General features: G+C 34.5%; 1 protein-coding gene across 1 annotated transcript; it reads right to left on the minus strand.

Annotated features, from left to right (window-relative positions):
• Positions 1-12,091: 12,091 nt before the first annotated feature.
• On the minus strand, positions 12,092-12,763 carry LOC127806297 (uncharacterized). The gene has a single exon (XM_052343539.1). It carries the CDS (start codon positions 12,761-12,763, stop codon positions 12,092-12,094), a length of 672 nt encoding a protein of 223 aa, XP_052199499.1.
• Between the last annotated feature and the right edge of the window lie 2,599 nt (positions 12,764-15,362).

Genomic DNA, 15,362 nt, shown 5'->3' on the forward strand with positions numbered 1-15,362 from the left:
TGTTTGATTGCACAATGTGAGAAAAAAAAATAAATTCCAACTTCTATAGAAAATCATAACCAACCCCTCATAATAACTTATTTTCTTTGATTTTATGAAAAATATGGCATTTTTGTACTTTGGTGAAAAATAAATTATATGAAAAAAGTTGCCAATCAAATAGTCAAAATTGAAATTTGACTAGAAATTTTTTTATTTTTTATGCCAATCAAATACATTTATATATTATTTAGTGAAGATAATTTTATTTATATTGACTAATATAAAATCTTTACAAATTTTTCATAATACCCTTGTTAGCTTAAGTATTGTTAGGACCTCGTTATCATCTTTAATATTAACCTCACCTAGAAATAAACTCAACATTAATTTGACGAGTTTTAAAAATATTTTTAAATAAATAAATTGATCTAAAAATAAATATTCAGTAAATATTGTTTACCCAAATAGGGATGAACATATCAAAAAATTACTAGGAGCAATTTTAAGAGTGCAATCTTGTAATGCACCACCTTTCCATACAATTTTACATGGGGAATTCAAGAAATATTTTTATTTTATATATAGGCCCAATATTTTTTTGAATTTTTCTTTTAGTTCCTTAACTTTTGTAAATGCGACTAATTAGAGTTTGGCATGGAACAAGGCGTAGATCAAACCTATTTAACATGTAAGAATTTAAAATTTGTATTAAAATGAAAATTCGTTACATATCTCAAATTGGGTTCAATTTTTGAAAGTCAAATCAAGAATTTAAAGACAATAATTACACGAATATAAAATATATTTTAGCAAAATCTTTTTCTATTCGACCACTTTTTTCTTTCCAATTTGATGTAGTCTTTGTAAATCTATGGCTAATATGAAATTTATGAAAATTTAGGGGTTATTATATTGTTTTGGGCCCCTAGTGTTGTTTTAGAAAATGTTTGTGTTCTAGTGAAACTCTTAGATAAAAATAAAGTAAAGATAAAATGTCTACAAATTTAAGAATTAAAATGTCAATAGTTAAATTAAAAAAACTATAGGTTCACGTGAAATACTAAAAAGATAAAGTGAACCTAAACTAATTCCAAGATAATTACAAACATAAGATTCGTGTTTTTCTTCATATAAACCCACAAGTGAGAAATGACTAAAATAAACAGATAAGAAATACCCAAAATAGGTTATAAAAAGTGTCAATGTGTGTCACCGGTATTTCAACTTGCATTCTCATGCATAATTGTCTTGTTATTGCATTTTGTTCGTATGATTAGTTCATGGGCATTCGAGTTGACAGTAAAGAGAACACTGATATATCTTAAATATAAGGAAAATAGTACGATTGGGTCTGTAAATGTCTAAATTGATTTAAATAAACTTAAGTTGAAAATGATAATAAACTCGATTGTTGGGTCCGCAAATGCTTGGATTGTATTTTGGTTGATAAATCATGAATTGGTGAATTTTTATAAATAGTGTGGACAAAATGAATATTTTGGATGATAAATCATGAATTGGTGAATCTTTATAAATAGTGTGGACAAAATGAATGGGATCTTGAACTGGTTATGTAAGGTGTCTTGTTGGTATTAGAAAAAATTAAATATAAACGCACTGACCTCTAGCCATTATTTGTATGAAAAACATGTATTGAAATTGACTTGGATATTTCTAATCAATTAGCCAAATGCACAATGATGGTGTATGCCCTCGGATCTTGAGTTGATTAGGGACCCAAACTGTTTTTAATGTATATATGACTATATTCTTTTCCAATAGGAGAACCCTCTAGTTATAAACTAAACAATGTCTATTTTATTCAAAACTAACCCCATCAAATTAGTTTGAATTCAATTTAAAAAGCAATTATCATTATTTATCTAGTGGATAAATATTAAGAGATAATTCTTTAATGGTTAAAATGATGTTTCTTAAATAAGCAGGACCACATAATGGATAATTATAATAAACAATAATTAAATGTAATTAATCTAATAGATAATTACAGTCTCTCACTTGGTTCATACATTTTATCTGACAAAAGAAACACCTTATATCAATATCTCCTTATTCTTAAGAAAGAAATTAAATACATGAATCATGGCAATAGGTCCATTAGAACTGAGTATTACCTTCCATGTATCACAATGCATCTAATTCCTTTCCCACAAGTCCCAATGTGATAACACAAATTCATGAATAAACCCTATGTTTATTCAGGTCCAAAATAATTTGTTATTCTCAAACATAAATATGTACACTCAAAATGAGAAATCAACAAACAACTAAATAAGAGTTTCATTACATCAGCAGTTGTTCATACAATTAAATCATATCATGAGACCAATTCCTATTCGCTCTACATGATCCTTAAAACTCTTAAGTTGCATGCCTTTAGTTAAAGAATCAGCTATCATCAATTCAGTGCTAATGTGTTCTATGATCACTTTATTTTCCTTACCACGTTCATTTGTGACTAAATACTTAATGTTAATATATTTACTTCGACTACCATTCTTGTGGTTTTTAGCCAAGGAAACAGTAGCTGAATTGTCACAATACAACTTAAGTGGCCTAGATATAGAATCAACAATTCTAAACCCTGAAATGAAACTCTTTAACCATACACCGTGCGATATACCCTCAAAACAAGCAATGAACTCGACTTCCATAGTAGAGGTAGAAATTAAGCTCTGTTTGGCACTCTTCCAAGGCACGGCTCCGCCAGCTAACATAAAAATGTATCCAGATGTTGATTTTTGAGAATCAACGCAACCAACAAAGTCTGAATCTGAGTAACCTTCCACGTCCAAATGATTAGTTTGTCTATACATAAGTATGCAGTCTTTAGTCCCTTGAAGGTAACTCATAACCTTTTTAGTAGCCCTCCAGTGGTCCAAACCTGGATTACTCTAGTATCTTTCCAACATTCCCATTGCAAATGTAATGTCAAGTCTTATGCAAACCTAAGCATACATTAGACTTCCAACAGCTGAAGCATACGGAATGTTATGCATTTGTTCCCTTTCAAGGTCTTTTTTCGAGTATTAGTTCAAATTGAATTTGTCACCCTTCATAATTGGTGTTACACTCGATTCACAATCTTTCATCCGGAATCTTTCTATTTACAACCAATGACTCTAGCCCCTTTAGGCAACTCGACAAGATCCCAGACTCTATTAGTTGCCATGGAATTCATCTCATCTTTCATAACATCATACCATAATTTGGATTCATTGCAACTCATGGCTTGTGAAAACGTTTCAGGATCATTTTTAGCACCAATGTTATAGTCAATTTCTTGAAGATACACAACATAGTCATTAGGTATGGTTGATTTCTTTATTCTAGTTGATCTTCTTAATGTTGTGTTAATATCCTCCTAATGAGTATCTTGCACAGCTGGATATTCTAGATTGCTATCAACAGCTTGAGGAATACAAAAGACCAGTTGTATAACACTTATTTGATCTTGAGGGGTATTATGAACTTCAATCAGTCTTTCACTTGAAATGGGAGTTAGAATATCTGAATAATCTTTCTCAGAAGAGGCCAAATTTTGAGATTGATTACTCCTACTAATCAAGTCATTCTCAAGAAATTTTGTATTTATTGATTCCACAATCCTTGTGACATGAGATGGATAATAGAATCTATATCCCTTGAATTCTTCTGCATATCCAATGAAATATCCATTTACAGTCCTTGGGTCTAGTTTTCTTTATTGTGGATCATAAACTCTTACTTCAGATGGGCATCCCCAAGTGCGTATATGTCGCAAACTCAATTTTCAATCCTTAAATAACTCAAATAGTGTCTTAGGGACAGCCTTGGTTGGAACCCAGTTTAATATATACGCAACCGTTTTAAGAGCTTCAGTCCACAAGGATTTAGGAAGTTTGGAGCTGTTACCCCTCACCATGTCCAATAATGTTCGGTTTGTCATTTCAGCTACACCATTTTGGTCCGAAGACCCTGGCACGGTGTATTGAGCCACAATCTCATTTTCCATGAGAAACCTAACAAATGGACTAGGTGCCTATCCATCCTTAGTGTATCTTCCATAATACTCCCCACCTCTATTTGACCTCACGATCTTAATTTGCTTACCACATTATTTCTCCACTTCTGCCTTGAAAACCTTAAAGTCATCTAATACAGTGTTCTTGTTATGAAGTAAGTAGAGATACATATATAGTGAATAATCATTAATAAATGAGATGAAATATTTCTAACCATACGAGTTCATATCTGGACTACAAATATCCATATATATGATCTCTGATATTTTTGTACTTCTCTTGTCACGTTTCTTTGACTTATTGGTCTACTTTCCTTTTATGTAGTCCACACAAGTATGAAAATCAGTAAAATCAATAGAGTACTCCATCATTTACTAATTTTTTAAGCCTTTCAATGGAGATATGTCTCAATCTCTTGGGCCACAACATAGAGGAATCCTCATTCATTACACATCTTTTAATACCTACATTGATTTGGGCATGCATTACTTTATAAGATGCATTGTTTTGAAAATTAATTTTGAAAATACCATCAAACAATGTACCATTCCCAACAAGCTCAGATTTATAAAATAAATTAAATGAGTTTTTGATCAAATTAAAGCAATATCCAAAGTGTACGAGTCTGAAAATTGAAATTAAATTCCTAGAGAAATTGAGAATATAAAAAGTCTTTTCTAAATCTAAAACAAAGCCAGAATGTAAAATTAGCATGCATGTCCCAATTACGTCCTCATGTAAATGCATCTTCTTGCATGAATAGATGCTTTGTTCACTTCCCACTAGTTTCCTCTGGTTTAGGAAACCCTGTAAGGTATTTGCAACATGGATTATAGAACCAGAATCAATCCACCATGTGTTATAACAAACATCAATCATATTATTGATTAGTGGTTAAATATGTCAAATATTATCATGTTTTCATCCATTTCTTATCAAATAAATGAGATAATTTGGCATTTGTATTTATTTTGCAAGGATTTATCAAAATTGTGCGTAAGACATGCAAATGGAGAAATAAGTAAGAGGTATCTGAATGCATGAAGACACATTCGGATGACCGTCCAAGACCATCCGGATATGAAGATGCCGTATCTTGATGTTATTCAGCACATCTGGATATGAAAGAAGAAGCAGTCAAGAGAGATATCCGATACCCCACAACGTATTCGGATATGAAGAAAATATATTCGGATGTCTCTTAACACATCCGGATACAAAAGAAAAAATCCAAATACGACACATCTGGATATCATGCAGCATATCCAGATCTCAATAAAGCCTCATCTGGATGCGTCACTGTAGCATCCGGATACAAGACTCAAGACTCGCGAGACACATCCGGATATCACAAAGCGTATCCGGACATCAGAGAGAAGATCCAAAAAGTTACATCCGGATATCACAAGGCGTATCCGGATATCAAAGAGAATATCCAAAAAAGTTACATCCGGATATCGTACAACATATCCAGATATTAATGAAGCCATATCCAAATATCACATTATATATTCGAATACATGAGAAATGATTGCAGCAGAGCACGCATTCGCATGATGGGGACAAATTAATTTTACATCTATATTCCACTTGAAAAGAGAGTATGAGTGGAAGGACTTTTGCAGGAGTATGGACAGAAGGATTATGCAGGAGAATGATGAGAAAAATTGTCGGGAGATTCAAATTCAGAGTTTCTGTTGTAAAAAGAAACAAAAAAATAACAAAGGAAGTAGCCATTTTTTGACAATATATAAGACGACAGAAACCAACAGGAAGGGGAGCTTGTTGTTATTTTTCATCGGTTACTTCACAGGAGAGACCTAGCGATTTCGTCATTTTTCGTCGATTTGATCTTATTCTGCTCTTGTTATTTAGAGACCGTTGTTGACATTGTCTGGTGCTGTTAGATTTTGTTTATTAATGTTCTTATTTTTTTCTTCTGTTAAGTATAATATTTGTTTACTGCTTATTACCATCTATGTTCTAAACCAGTTGCTATATCTTGTAATTTGCATTGTATCTCTCCATTTTGAATAAAATAAAATAAGCTTATCTTCTGATCCAACAACCTCACTTTATGCATTTTAAATTACGTAATTATATTCTTGCATTTCAATCCCAGTAACGTTAAGTTCTTGGCATTTAAGTTCTGTAAGTCAAATATTACAAATCCTTATTCTGTATTTCTATTTTTAGACCCTTTAATTTTTTTGTATATAATAATGAAAATGTGTGGCTAAACCAATACTTGGGCCAATGCAAGGACAGTGTCCAATACCATAGATTTTCCAAAATAGCCAAACTTTAAATGCATTAATACAAGTCTGATTAATTTGAGTATTGTGTGTTCATGGAATCTTTGGGTTGGGATTTTAGCATCAGCCTAAGTTAGAGTCTCCATATCATGTATAGAGGTTACTAGAACTGGAAATGTTATTATGCCTAAATCTAAATGAGTTATCTATTTATTCATTCTGCATGTTAATTGCATCTTAATTTATAGTAGTTACTTAACTTAGAATTTCCCATATCATGCATGAAAATTGCTCAATTTAGAACTATCATCATCTTAGGATGCATTTTATTAGCAGAACCTCAAAATTAGTCCAAATTTGCATTTCAGTCTTCTAGCTATCGGAAAGTCATGGGATTGGCACTGAAATTGCCTTGACTCATGACACCTCACAGTCACTTTTGCAAATTTTATATTATTTCAACATCGTTTTTTTCAAATTTGAAAATTCAAAACAAATAAAAATTCCCAGGTATAATTATTTACATCCATAAAAAATCTCACAGTGAATCGATCTGAACTTATCCATAAATTAAATTTTTGCTACACATACACTCGTACACTGCGAGAATATAAACACTTCACTCTTGTTTTTATAAATAGCATTACTAATTGTTGGGAGAGTGTTGCAACCAATTATATTCATAACATACGAGTGAGGTTAAATTACCTTTCTTCTCAAGCCATGTCTTAAATTTGAGGCAAACCTTCTTCAGATGTCCTTTATTTTTGCAGAATAAGCACTTGAACTCCTTATTTACTTTAGGTTGGATGGGTATTTTACCTTTTTCCTTTACGCCTGGCTTAAGTAGCCTTATTCTTTCCTTGAGTGGTCATATGTGCACTCTATCCCATTTCCATAATTAACCTTCATTCTTCTTAAACACACATGGTCAATAGTTTATTAATAGACCATTTATTTTTATGTGTTATAAGAAATTTTAAAAGGACCATACTGCTATGGGAGAGAACTTAAAATGAAATGCACAAGGAAAGAATCTAACTTCCTAACCTCCAGGGATTTCAGTTGAGCTACAATGTCCCTCGTCTTCATGATATGATCATGCACACCTTTAATACTGGTGAGCCTCATTGATATAACTTTGCCATTAGGGTGCTGTCAAGTGTCTTATTTGAAGATTTAAATTGTTCATCAATAGTCTTCAACAATTCATTGACTGTCTTGCATTATGGAATTGAACCACAAATACTAGCAGGAATCTTGGTTTGAATGAACATCATATTGAGGCGATTAAATCGTTCCATCGTTCATGCTTAACAATCTGAGCCTTTGTGGTAGTAGGATTGACTACATGCGAATCAAATTTTCGGATTGCATAGTCAATGTCCATGCACCCTAAGTGCAGAAGGATATTCTAATTGCATTCCTTATAATTATTACCATTCAAATCAGGAACATCACACTTCATATAAGATAAATTCACAGATAAAGCAGCTGCAAGAATAAAACATATAATCATGTTCATATAACTGAATGCGAGGCTACTATAACTTAATGTCATGTTTTACTAATGTAAAACACGCAACAATTATGAATCACCAACACATAACAACTATCTATGGGCCAAGCTACTATATTTAAATTGATTTATAATGTAAACTTCATGATGTGACTAACAAATTATATTTTTTTTCTTAATTCTTATGGGTAAATTAAGAAAATAATTCCTATGGGTAAATTAAGAAAATAATTTGTTATCACATCCTAATTAATTACTCAAATACAACAAAAATTCAAGTGGGATAAAATTTATTGTATTAAGTATGATTAAACACAATTAATGTCATTTAACTTTATGTGACCTTTGCAACTCAATATATATAATTTTAATTAATTAAAGATGTTATGGCTAGACTTCAATTAATCAAAATTATATTGATCACATGACATTTAGTTGATTTATGCATAATAATTTTACAATAAATAAAGCATGTACAATAAGCAAGCAATTAAATTTATGCATATATAACATCATTAATTATGCACAAATATTTTTATGTGAATCAATAAGCCAAAACGGTAAATAATTTACTTGAGCATGTATTAATAATTAAACAAGTGAATAATTAATTAACAGCATGAAAAATAAATTATTGTAAGGTAAAAAATTGAATACCACTCTCGCCTTTATGTGGAGTTAATTCAAACACGAATTTCAAGGCATATTTAGAAAAAAATAGACCTCGCTAATGGAATCGGGAACCCCAAAAACCTGAAGAGGGACCCCTTTCCAAAGCTAGATGCCTGCCTAGGGCAGCGCGTGAGCCTCACGTGCCTCCCAAGCCACGCAACTATACTAAGGCACATCAGATGGCAACGGCTCGTGTGCCACACGTGCCCAATGGCGTGACCCATATTCGACCCGATGGGTCGACCCAACAACCCAATGGGTCGACCCACCTTTTTCCCCAACAACAGTTAGGGTTTCACACCCTTTGCTGCAACCGTTGCATCTGAAAATGCCACTGCCAATAATGGCAGCCATAGAGGTAAACAATGAACGTTGCTCATGCCAACAATGCGTCATAACCGTCGCCTTCTTGCTTTTCTACTCATCACCACCATCAACCCCTCACCAATGGCATCAAAACCCGTATAGAAAGTTGGTCATCGCGAACCTATCTAGCCAAATCGATGATCCACATCATTGGCCAAAAGGAAACAGAGACCTGTCGACCATGGTTGCGCCCACAATGAGTCGTTCTCAGTGAACACAACAACCCCTTAACCATAGCAAACTGAAGACGTTGAGCCAGGACCCATGGCTAACCCATCACGAGTCGACAATTGTAAATTTGACGCGAGATGCTGCCACCAATCAAGCCACAATCGTCGATTGGCCATGAGAAACCTAGGGATGTGGCCACGGCGAAGAGTTTTGGTTGTTGGCTATGGCAAAATGTAACACCTGGTGTTATGAGTGTTTAAGGGCAATAAAGAATAAATTTGGAATAAAGGTGTTGGAGAATTTTCAAAAATGCCCTTACTAAAAAAAGGGATAAAAGGGAATCTAAGACTTCTTGGAAAGGACGATTTAGTAAAGTGGATAATTTTGCCATCAAGAGTAATTTGGTAATTTTGTAATTTGTAAAATAGCTCCATTGTGGGAATTTATTTGGTGAAAATTTTCTTTACTTTGTTTTTGGATATATGGAGATATTAAAGAAATAAATGATGGCTAATTAAGTGTAAGGGTGACACTTGACAAGATCTTATTAAAAGAGAAAAATGATTTAATTAAATGAAAAAGGGTCATTCTTGCTTTTATGAGAGTCATCATTATGGTGATTAAAGAAATTTTTTTATTAAAAATGAAAATTAGTCTTGCATTGATGGTTGAAAATGAGGGAAATAAGTAAATGCAAATTTAAATGGATATTTGTTATTTTTGCTAAAGGACAAATGGATCTAATGGTTGAAATTTAATGTTGGAGAAAAAGAAGAATCAAAGGCAAGGATCAAGCAAGATGAGAATGATCCAAGGGCTAAGACTGAGTCTTGCATGGATTGAAATCAAGGGCCAAGATATAGCAAGATAAAGAAGATCCAATGACCATAAATTAATTCTTGAAGTTGGCATGGATTACCAAAATAATAAGAAATTTATTTAAATAAAAGAATGGATGGTGGAAATTGTTCTTGGCTTAGAAATCAAAGGCTAAGATTGTATCTTCTTTAAGTACATGGATTCTGTTTCTTCCTAGGGTGGAGATTTAGTTTCTATTCTTAATCTATGGTTGAGATTAAAGTCTTCCAAAGCACATGGATTGTGCTAGTATGGAGGGTGTGGATTTATTCTTTTATTAAGCAAACCAATGGCTAAGATTTAGTCTTGGAATTGGCATGGATTAGAGGATAAGAGATGAATTAAATTGGAAGAGAAATGAAGAGCAAGCTTTTCAATGGCCGAGAGTAAATATTATAAGAAGAAAAAGAGAAGAGGAAGGGAGGTTGTTGGAAGCAAAGAAGTCCTTGAAAGCAAAAACTTATCAAGCATCAAAGGATTTAAAGGCAAGGGATGGTCCCATGGGAGGTGGCCTTGCAAGCTTTTTTTTTTGGATCGAAAAAGTAAATATGTATAAATGTGAATAAACTATACAAAAATACTTTGGGAATACCTAGGCGAAACAAGGCATGAAGCCAATTACATATAGCCCAAAACTAGAGATTCAAAATGGACCAAAACATAGGGATACATTGTAAACATTATTTTGTATACACATGTTTTTTTTTTTTTGTATCGCCCTATCAACTTTGTATACATATGTTTTAATCCTCTAATAATGGTTTCGTTACTGGGGGGTAATGCCTTAAAAAATGAGCCGATTGCCAGCATCCCAAAGAAAATAAATTAATCGTGCTGCCAAGGCCAACTCTTTTCACCTTGCCTAGCTAAGAGGATCCACGGGCCTTCTTCTTAAGCCACTTGAGCGTGTTAGCTACTATAGACATCGATCTAGAAAGATCAAGCCAGTCCCTAATGTCGCCCCAAACAGACGAACTGAAAGGACATTGGAAAAATAAGTGTCGGACGCATTCTTCAGCAGTATTACACAGCAGGCATGACCGATCAATATTAAGAAATGTGATATTGTCCCATGTTAAGAGACTAGACTTGACACACAACCAGAGAATAAAAGCGTGCTCTGGCACCAGGCATGAGCTCTAGACCACCAATGCCCAAGGCTTGATCTGTCCCTTAGGCAAAAAATAATCCTATGCAACATATATGTGCACATTATTCCCACAAACCCAGCTAGCCAACAAAGAAGTGTCAATAACTATTGACCCATGTTGATGACAAATCATGTCCCTAATATCCAACAGCCGTTTAAAGAGGGGTGAGTCATCATTTTTAGCCATTCACTCCCATATGGAGGATGAGGAGAGATAATGGTGGTGGACCCATCTGATCCAGAGAGAAACCTTTTTGTTATGAACGTTTCAGAGGGCTTTGGAGAAGAGGCCCATGTTCTAGCTCCTAAGATCCTTGAGACCAAGGCCACCCTCATTTCTCAGGAGGCAAATGGTCGACTAGGCCATGAGAGAAGACTTAGAACTCCACAAAAGAGGCTACAAATTCTATTAATTCTCTTAATGACATAACGAGAATAGGAATATTGGACAACCAAAAACTTTGAATTCCCTAAATAACAGCTCGAATGAGTTCCACTCGCCCCGCATAAGAGAGAGGGACCACGCTCCATGCCTTAGTGCAATCTAAAATTCTGTCTACCAACGGAGCAAAGTGACTGACTTTAACTTCACTACAACCAAGGGGATACCAAGAAAGCAAAATGGCATAGTGCCCTTAGTGAAGCTTGTCAAATTAAGGATTTGGAGAAACTCCTCATCAGTTAACCCAACTGTGAAAATGCTAGACTTAAGGGCATTGGCATGAAGCCCCAACTTCACTCCAAAGTCCCGAAGACAATCCATGATAATTCTAGATGGAACGTCACCCCTAGCAAACATCAGTAAGTCATCAGCAAAGGCTAGATGGGTGATAAGAAGGCTACCACATTTTGGGTGATAATTAAAATTGGACACCTCTGTTGCTGCTTTAAGGCTCCTGGAAAATATTCCATGCAGGTATCAAACAAAATGGGGGACAACGGATCACCTTGCTGAAGCCCTCTTCTACCTTGAAAGAAACCATACATAGACCTATTGATGATCAATAAAAAAGCTGGGGTAGAGACGCATTCAAGCACCCACTAAACATAAGAGGGAGGAAATCAGCCCCTCCAAAACTTACTTGAGAAAACTCTAGGAAATAGAATCAAAAGCCTTATGGAGATCCACTTTGATAGAACATCCAGGTGAGATCCTTTTCCTTGAGTGCTTTCTTAAAAGATCTTGGGCGAGTTGGATATTCTTAGCCAAGCTACGGCCTTGAACGAAGGCAGATTGAGCCGCATCAATAATGGCAGCAAGGTGCGACACCAACTTGGCAGCTAAGATCTTGGCAATGATTTTATAAACCACGTTGCAACAAGAGAACGAACAAAAATCTCCCACTGACATTGCATGACATGATTTAGGAATGAGTGCAATAGCTATGTGGTTGATCTGCTTAAGTAACTTGCTAGACTCAAAGAATTCCTTAATTGTAAGGGAGAGCTGGGATACCACAATGTGCCATGCCTTCATAAAGAAGCATGTTGAGTAACCATCAGGGCCAAGGACTTTGTCATCCCTTATATGGAATAAAGCATTCTTAATCTCCTGATCATCAACAGGGGCCATCAGCCTACTGGTTTGCTCGCTGAAACGCTTCGCACTAAAAGACAGAATAGCAGGGTCAATCAGATCACCAGGAGCGGTTGTCCTCAAGAGATTTTCATAAAATCTAATAAACTCCTCAAACACTTGAGATGAGGAAGTGGATAATTCACCATTCTCCTTAACCACCGCTGCAATAACGTTGCGCTTGACCATGCCATGGAAAAATTTAGAACACCGGTTATTATGCTTCAAATAGTTGCATTTACCCACTGAAGGAAGAAAAGCCTCTCCGTCTCTTTCAAAAACATGGCCTTTTTCCTTATGGAAGCAACCTTGAGTTGGAGATCCTCATTGTTGGGCCGGACTTGCTAGAGCAGCTTGGTATCTTTAAGGTCCTGGCTGGCCTTCTTTGCTCTAGCTGAGATGTGAGAGAAATGAAGATCATTGAGCTTTCTTATCGAGATCTTGAGATGCTTTAATTTCATACAGAGGGCATATTGGGTCGTGCCCTTAACATGTTGTTGCCATTCCACGCTAACAAAGCTACAAAAGTCTTCATGATTAGCCCACATATTATAAAACTTAAAAGACTTTCTCCTCAGCTTTTCAGGCTGGAAAATGGATACAATACTAGGAGAATGATCGGAAAGACACCCTGAATGAAGGAAATTGGCATGACCAAATAGCCCCTCTGTTAGAACAGGTAGGTCCTATGGCACACACCAAGAGGGGGGGTGAATTGGTTATTTTAAAAATTTAATTGATAGAACTTAAAATAAAAACTTTTTGATACAGATTGAGGTTTTAGAGTTTTAAAACGTAAACCATAAAAATGACAAATGAACAAAGATAAATATGAGAACCGAGTGAGGAATAAAGAAATGCTTGGAAAGATAAATATATCAAAGAACACAAGCATAAGAAAACACAAGGATTTATAGTGGTTTAGCTTAACCAAGCCTAATCCACTACCTTAGCTCCTTACTAAGGATTTTTCAAACCATCCACTAAAACCCCTACTTAAACCAAGTAGGTCCTTTAATCCAAGACTAGGAATTACAACCTCTTGCTTATACAAGCAAGCCCTCTAGCACCTAGCTAGGAATTACAGCCACTTGCTTTAACGAGCAAGTCTTCTAACACAAAACTAGGAAAATAAGAGTGATACAAATGTAAACGAGATGCTAAGAGTTGGCACTCTTAGTTACAGGTTCTCTCACAATAAAAACAAGGCTTGAATGAATTTATACAAGTTAAAATCAAAGCCTTGAAGAGAGAAAAAATTGAAGCCCAATCACTGTAAATACAAATGAGAGTAACAGTAAGCTCAAATTATTTCATTCCCGTCCATTAGCCTTCTCTTGATCTCCTTGATATGTATATATAAGCTTCCCACAAGATTGAAGAGAAATGAAGCCGTTTGTGACCGTTGGAGAATGAGAAACTAGCTTTTGGAGATTGAAAAACTAGCCGTTGTAAGTTTCTGTGAAACACATAGTCGACAAATCAAATGGATTAGTTGACTATTTCTTCAAATAAAACTAGGCATAGTCGACAGATGAGAAAGCATAGTCGACTATTTTTCAACCAAAACTTCTCATAGTTGACAGATCCTTTTACATAGTCAACAGATCAAAAATTACAAAAAAAAAATTGAATATCATGTACAAACATAGTCGACAGATGAAATAACATAATCGACTATCCTTTCACAATAGTCGACAGATGCAAAAATAGTTGATAGATGCAAGATATAATCGACAGACTGAACAAGTAAATGTCCTCATTTTGTTTAATTTATATTTTACCTTCCATTTACTTTAATACATAAATGTAAATAAGAAACTACCCCCCATTTAGATTCAATAAAAATATCAAAAAAATCAAAATCCATAAGAATAAAAAAGTAGAATTTGGATTTTAGTAGGAACTTAGGATTTTGCGATTTTACCACCTCTAAGATATACACTTTCTATTTTTGAAAAATTCGTTAAAAATCATTTTATCACTAATGAATGTTAACTATTGAATTACCAAGAGTTAGTTTTCTAAAACTAAAACATTTTTATATATGTCTCCTTATAAGGTGCTCTAACCTTCTAGACTTACAAAATATGACTTTGAATTCTTGATACTTGAAATTCATTTGGTTTTCATTCTCACAAAATAATACTTGATATTGAAATTGATTTATGTTGAAAACCATAGACTTGACTCATGACTTAGGGATAAAACAAGGTATTATTTTTCATCATCAAAACTAAACACAAGGGTAGAACATCACTCTCCATCACCCAAGGATTATTAGCCATGACTCGGTCCAACTTAGACATAACCGAGTTATTAGACTTGAGTGAAAAAACAACCCACCAAAGGTAGGTCAGAAAGCCCCACTACAGCACAACAATCATAAAAATCATTAATTTCATAGGCTTAGACATAAAGGCTGTTACATTTCTCCTTAGGCCAAAGGACGTTATTAAGTCTGCCAATGATAGCTAGGGGTCCGAACAACGGGAGCCAAACTCCATTAGATTGTGCTGAAGTGGTCTCCTGCCTATAATAGAGTGGAAAGCATAAGCAAAGCTAAGATGGAAGGTAGAAGATGATACTTTGCATTTAACTAAGCAGTGGATAACCTAGGGGGAAATTTCAATTAACTCAATGTGAACTTTTCTTTGATCCCAAGGTTGAGAATTATGCCTGCTTCGTGGGTATGAAAATTATTAATATTCTACCAGTCATTGAACTTAGTCCTCATAATGAAAAAAAGCTTGGACTGATTAATCTTTGTTTCAAGAACACCCATTAC

Source organism: Diospyros lotus, chromosome 1 (assembly GCF_014633365.1).
Source record: "Diospyros lotus cultivar Yz01 chromosome 1, ASM1463336v1, whole genome shotgun sequence".
Taxonomy (NCBI): domain Eukaryota; kingdom Viridiplantae; phylum Streptophyta; class Magnoliopsida; order Ericales; family Ebenaceae; genus Diospyros; species Diospyros lotus.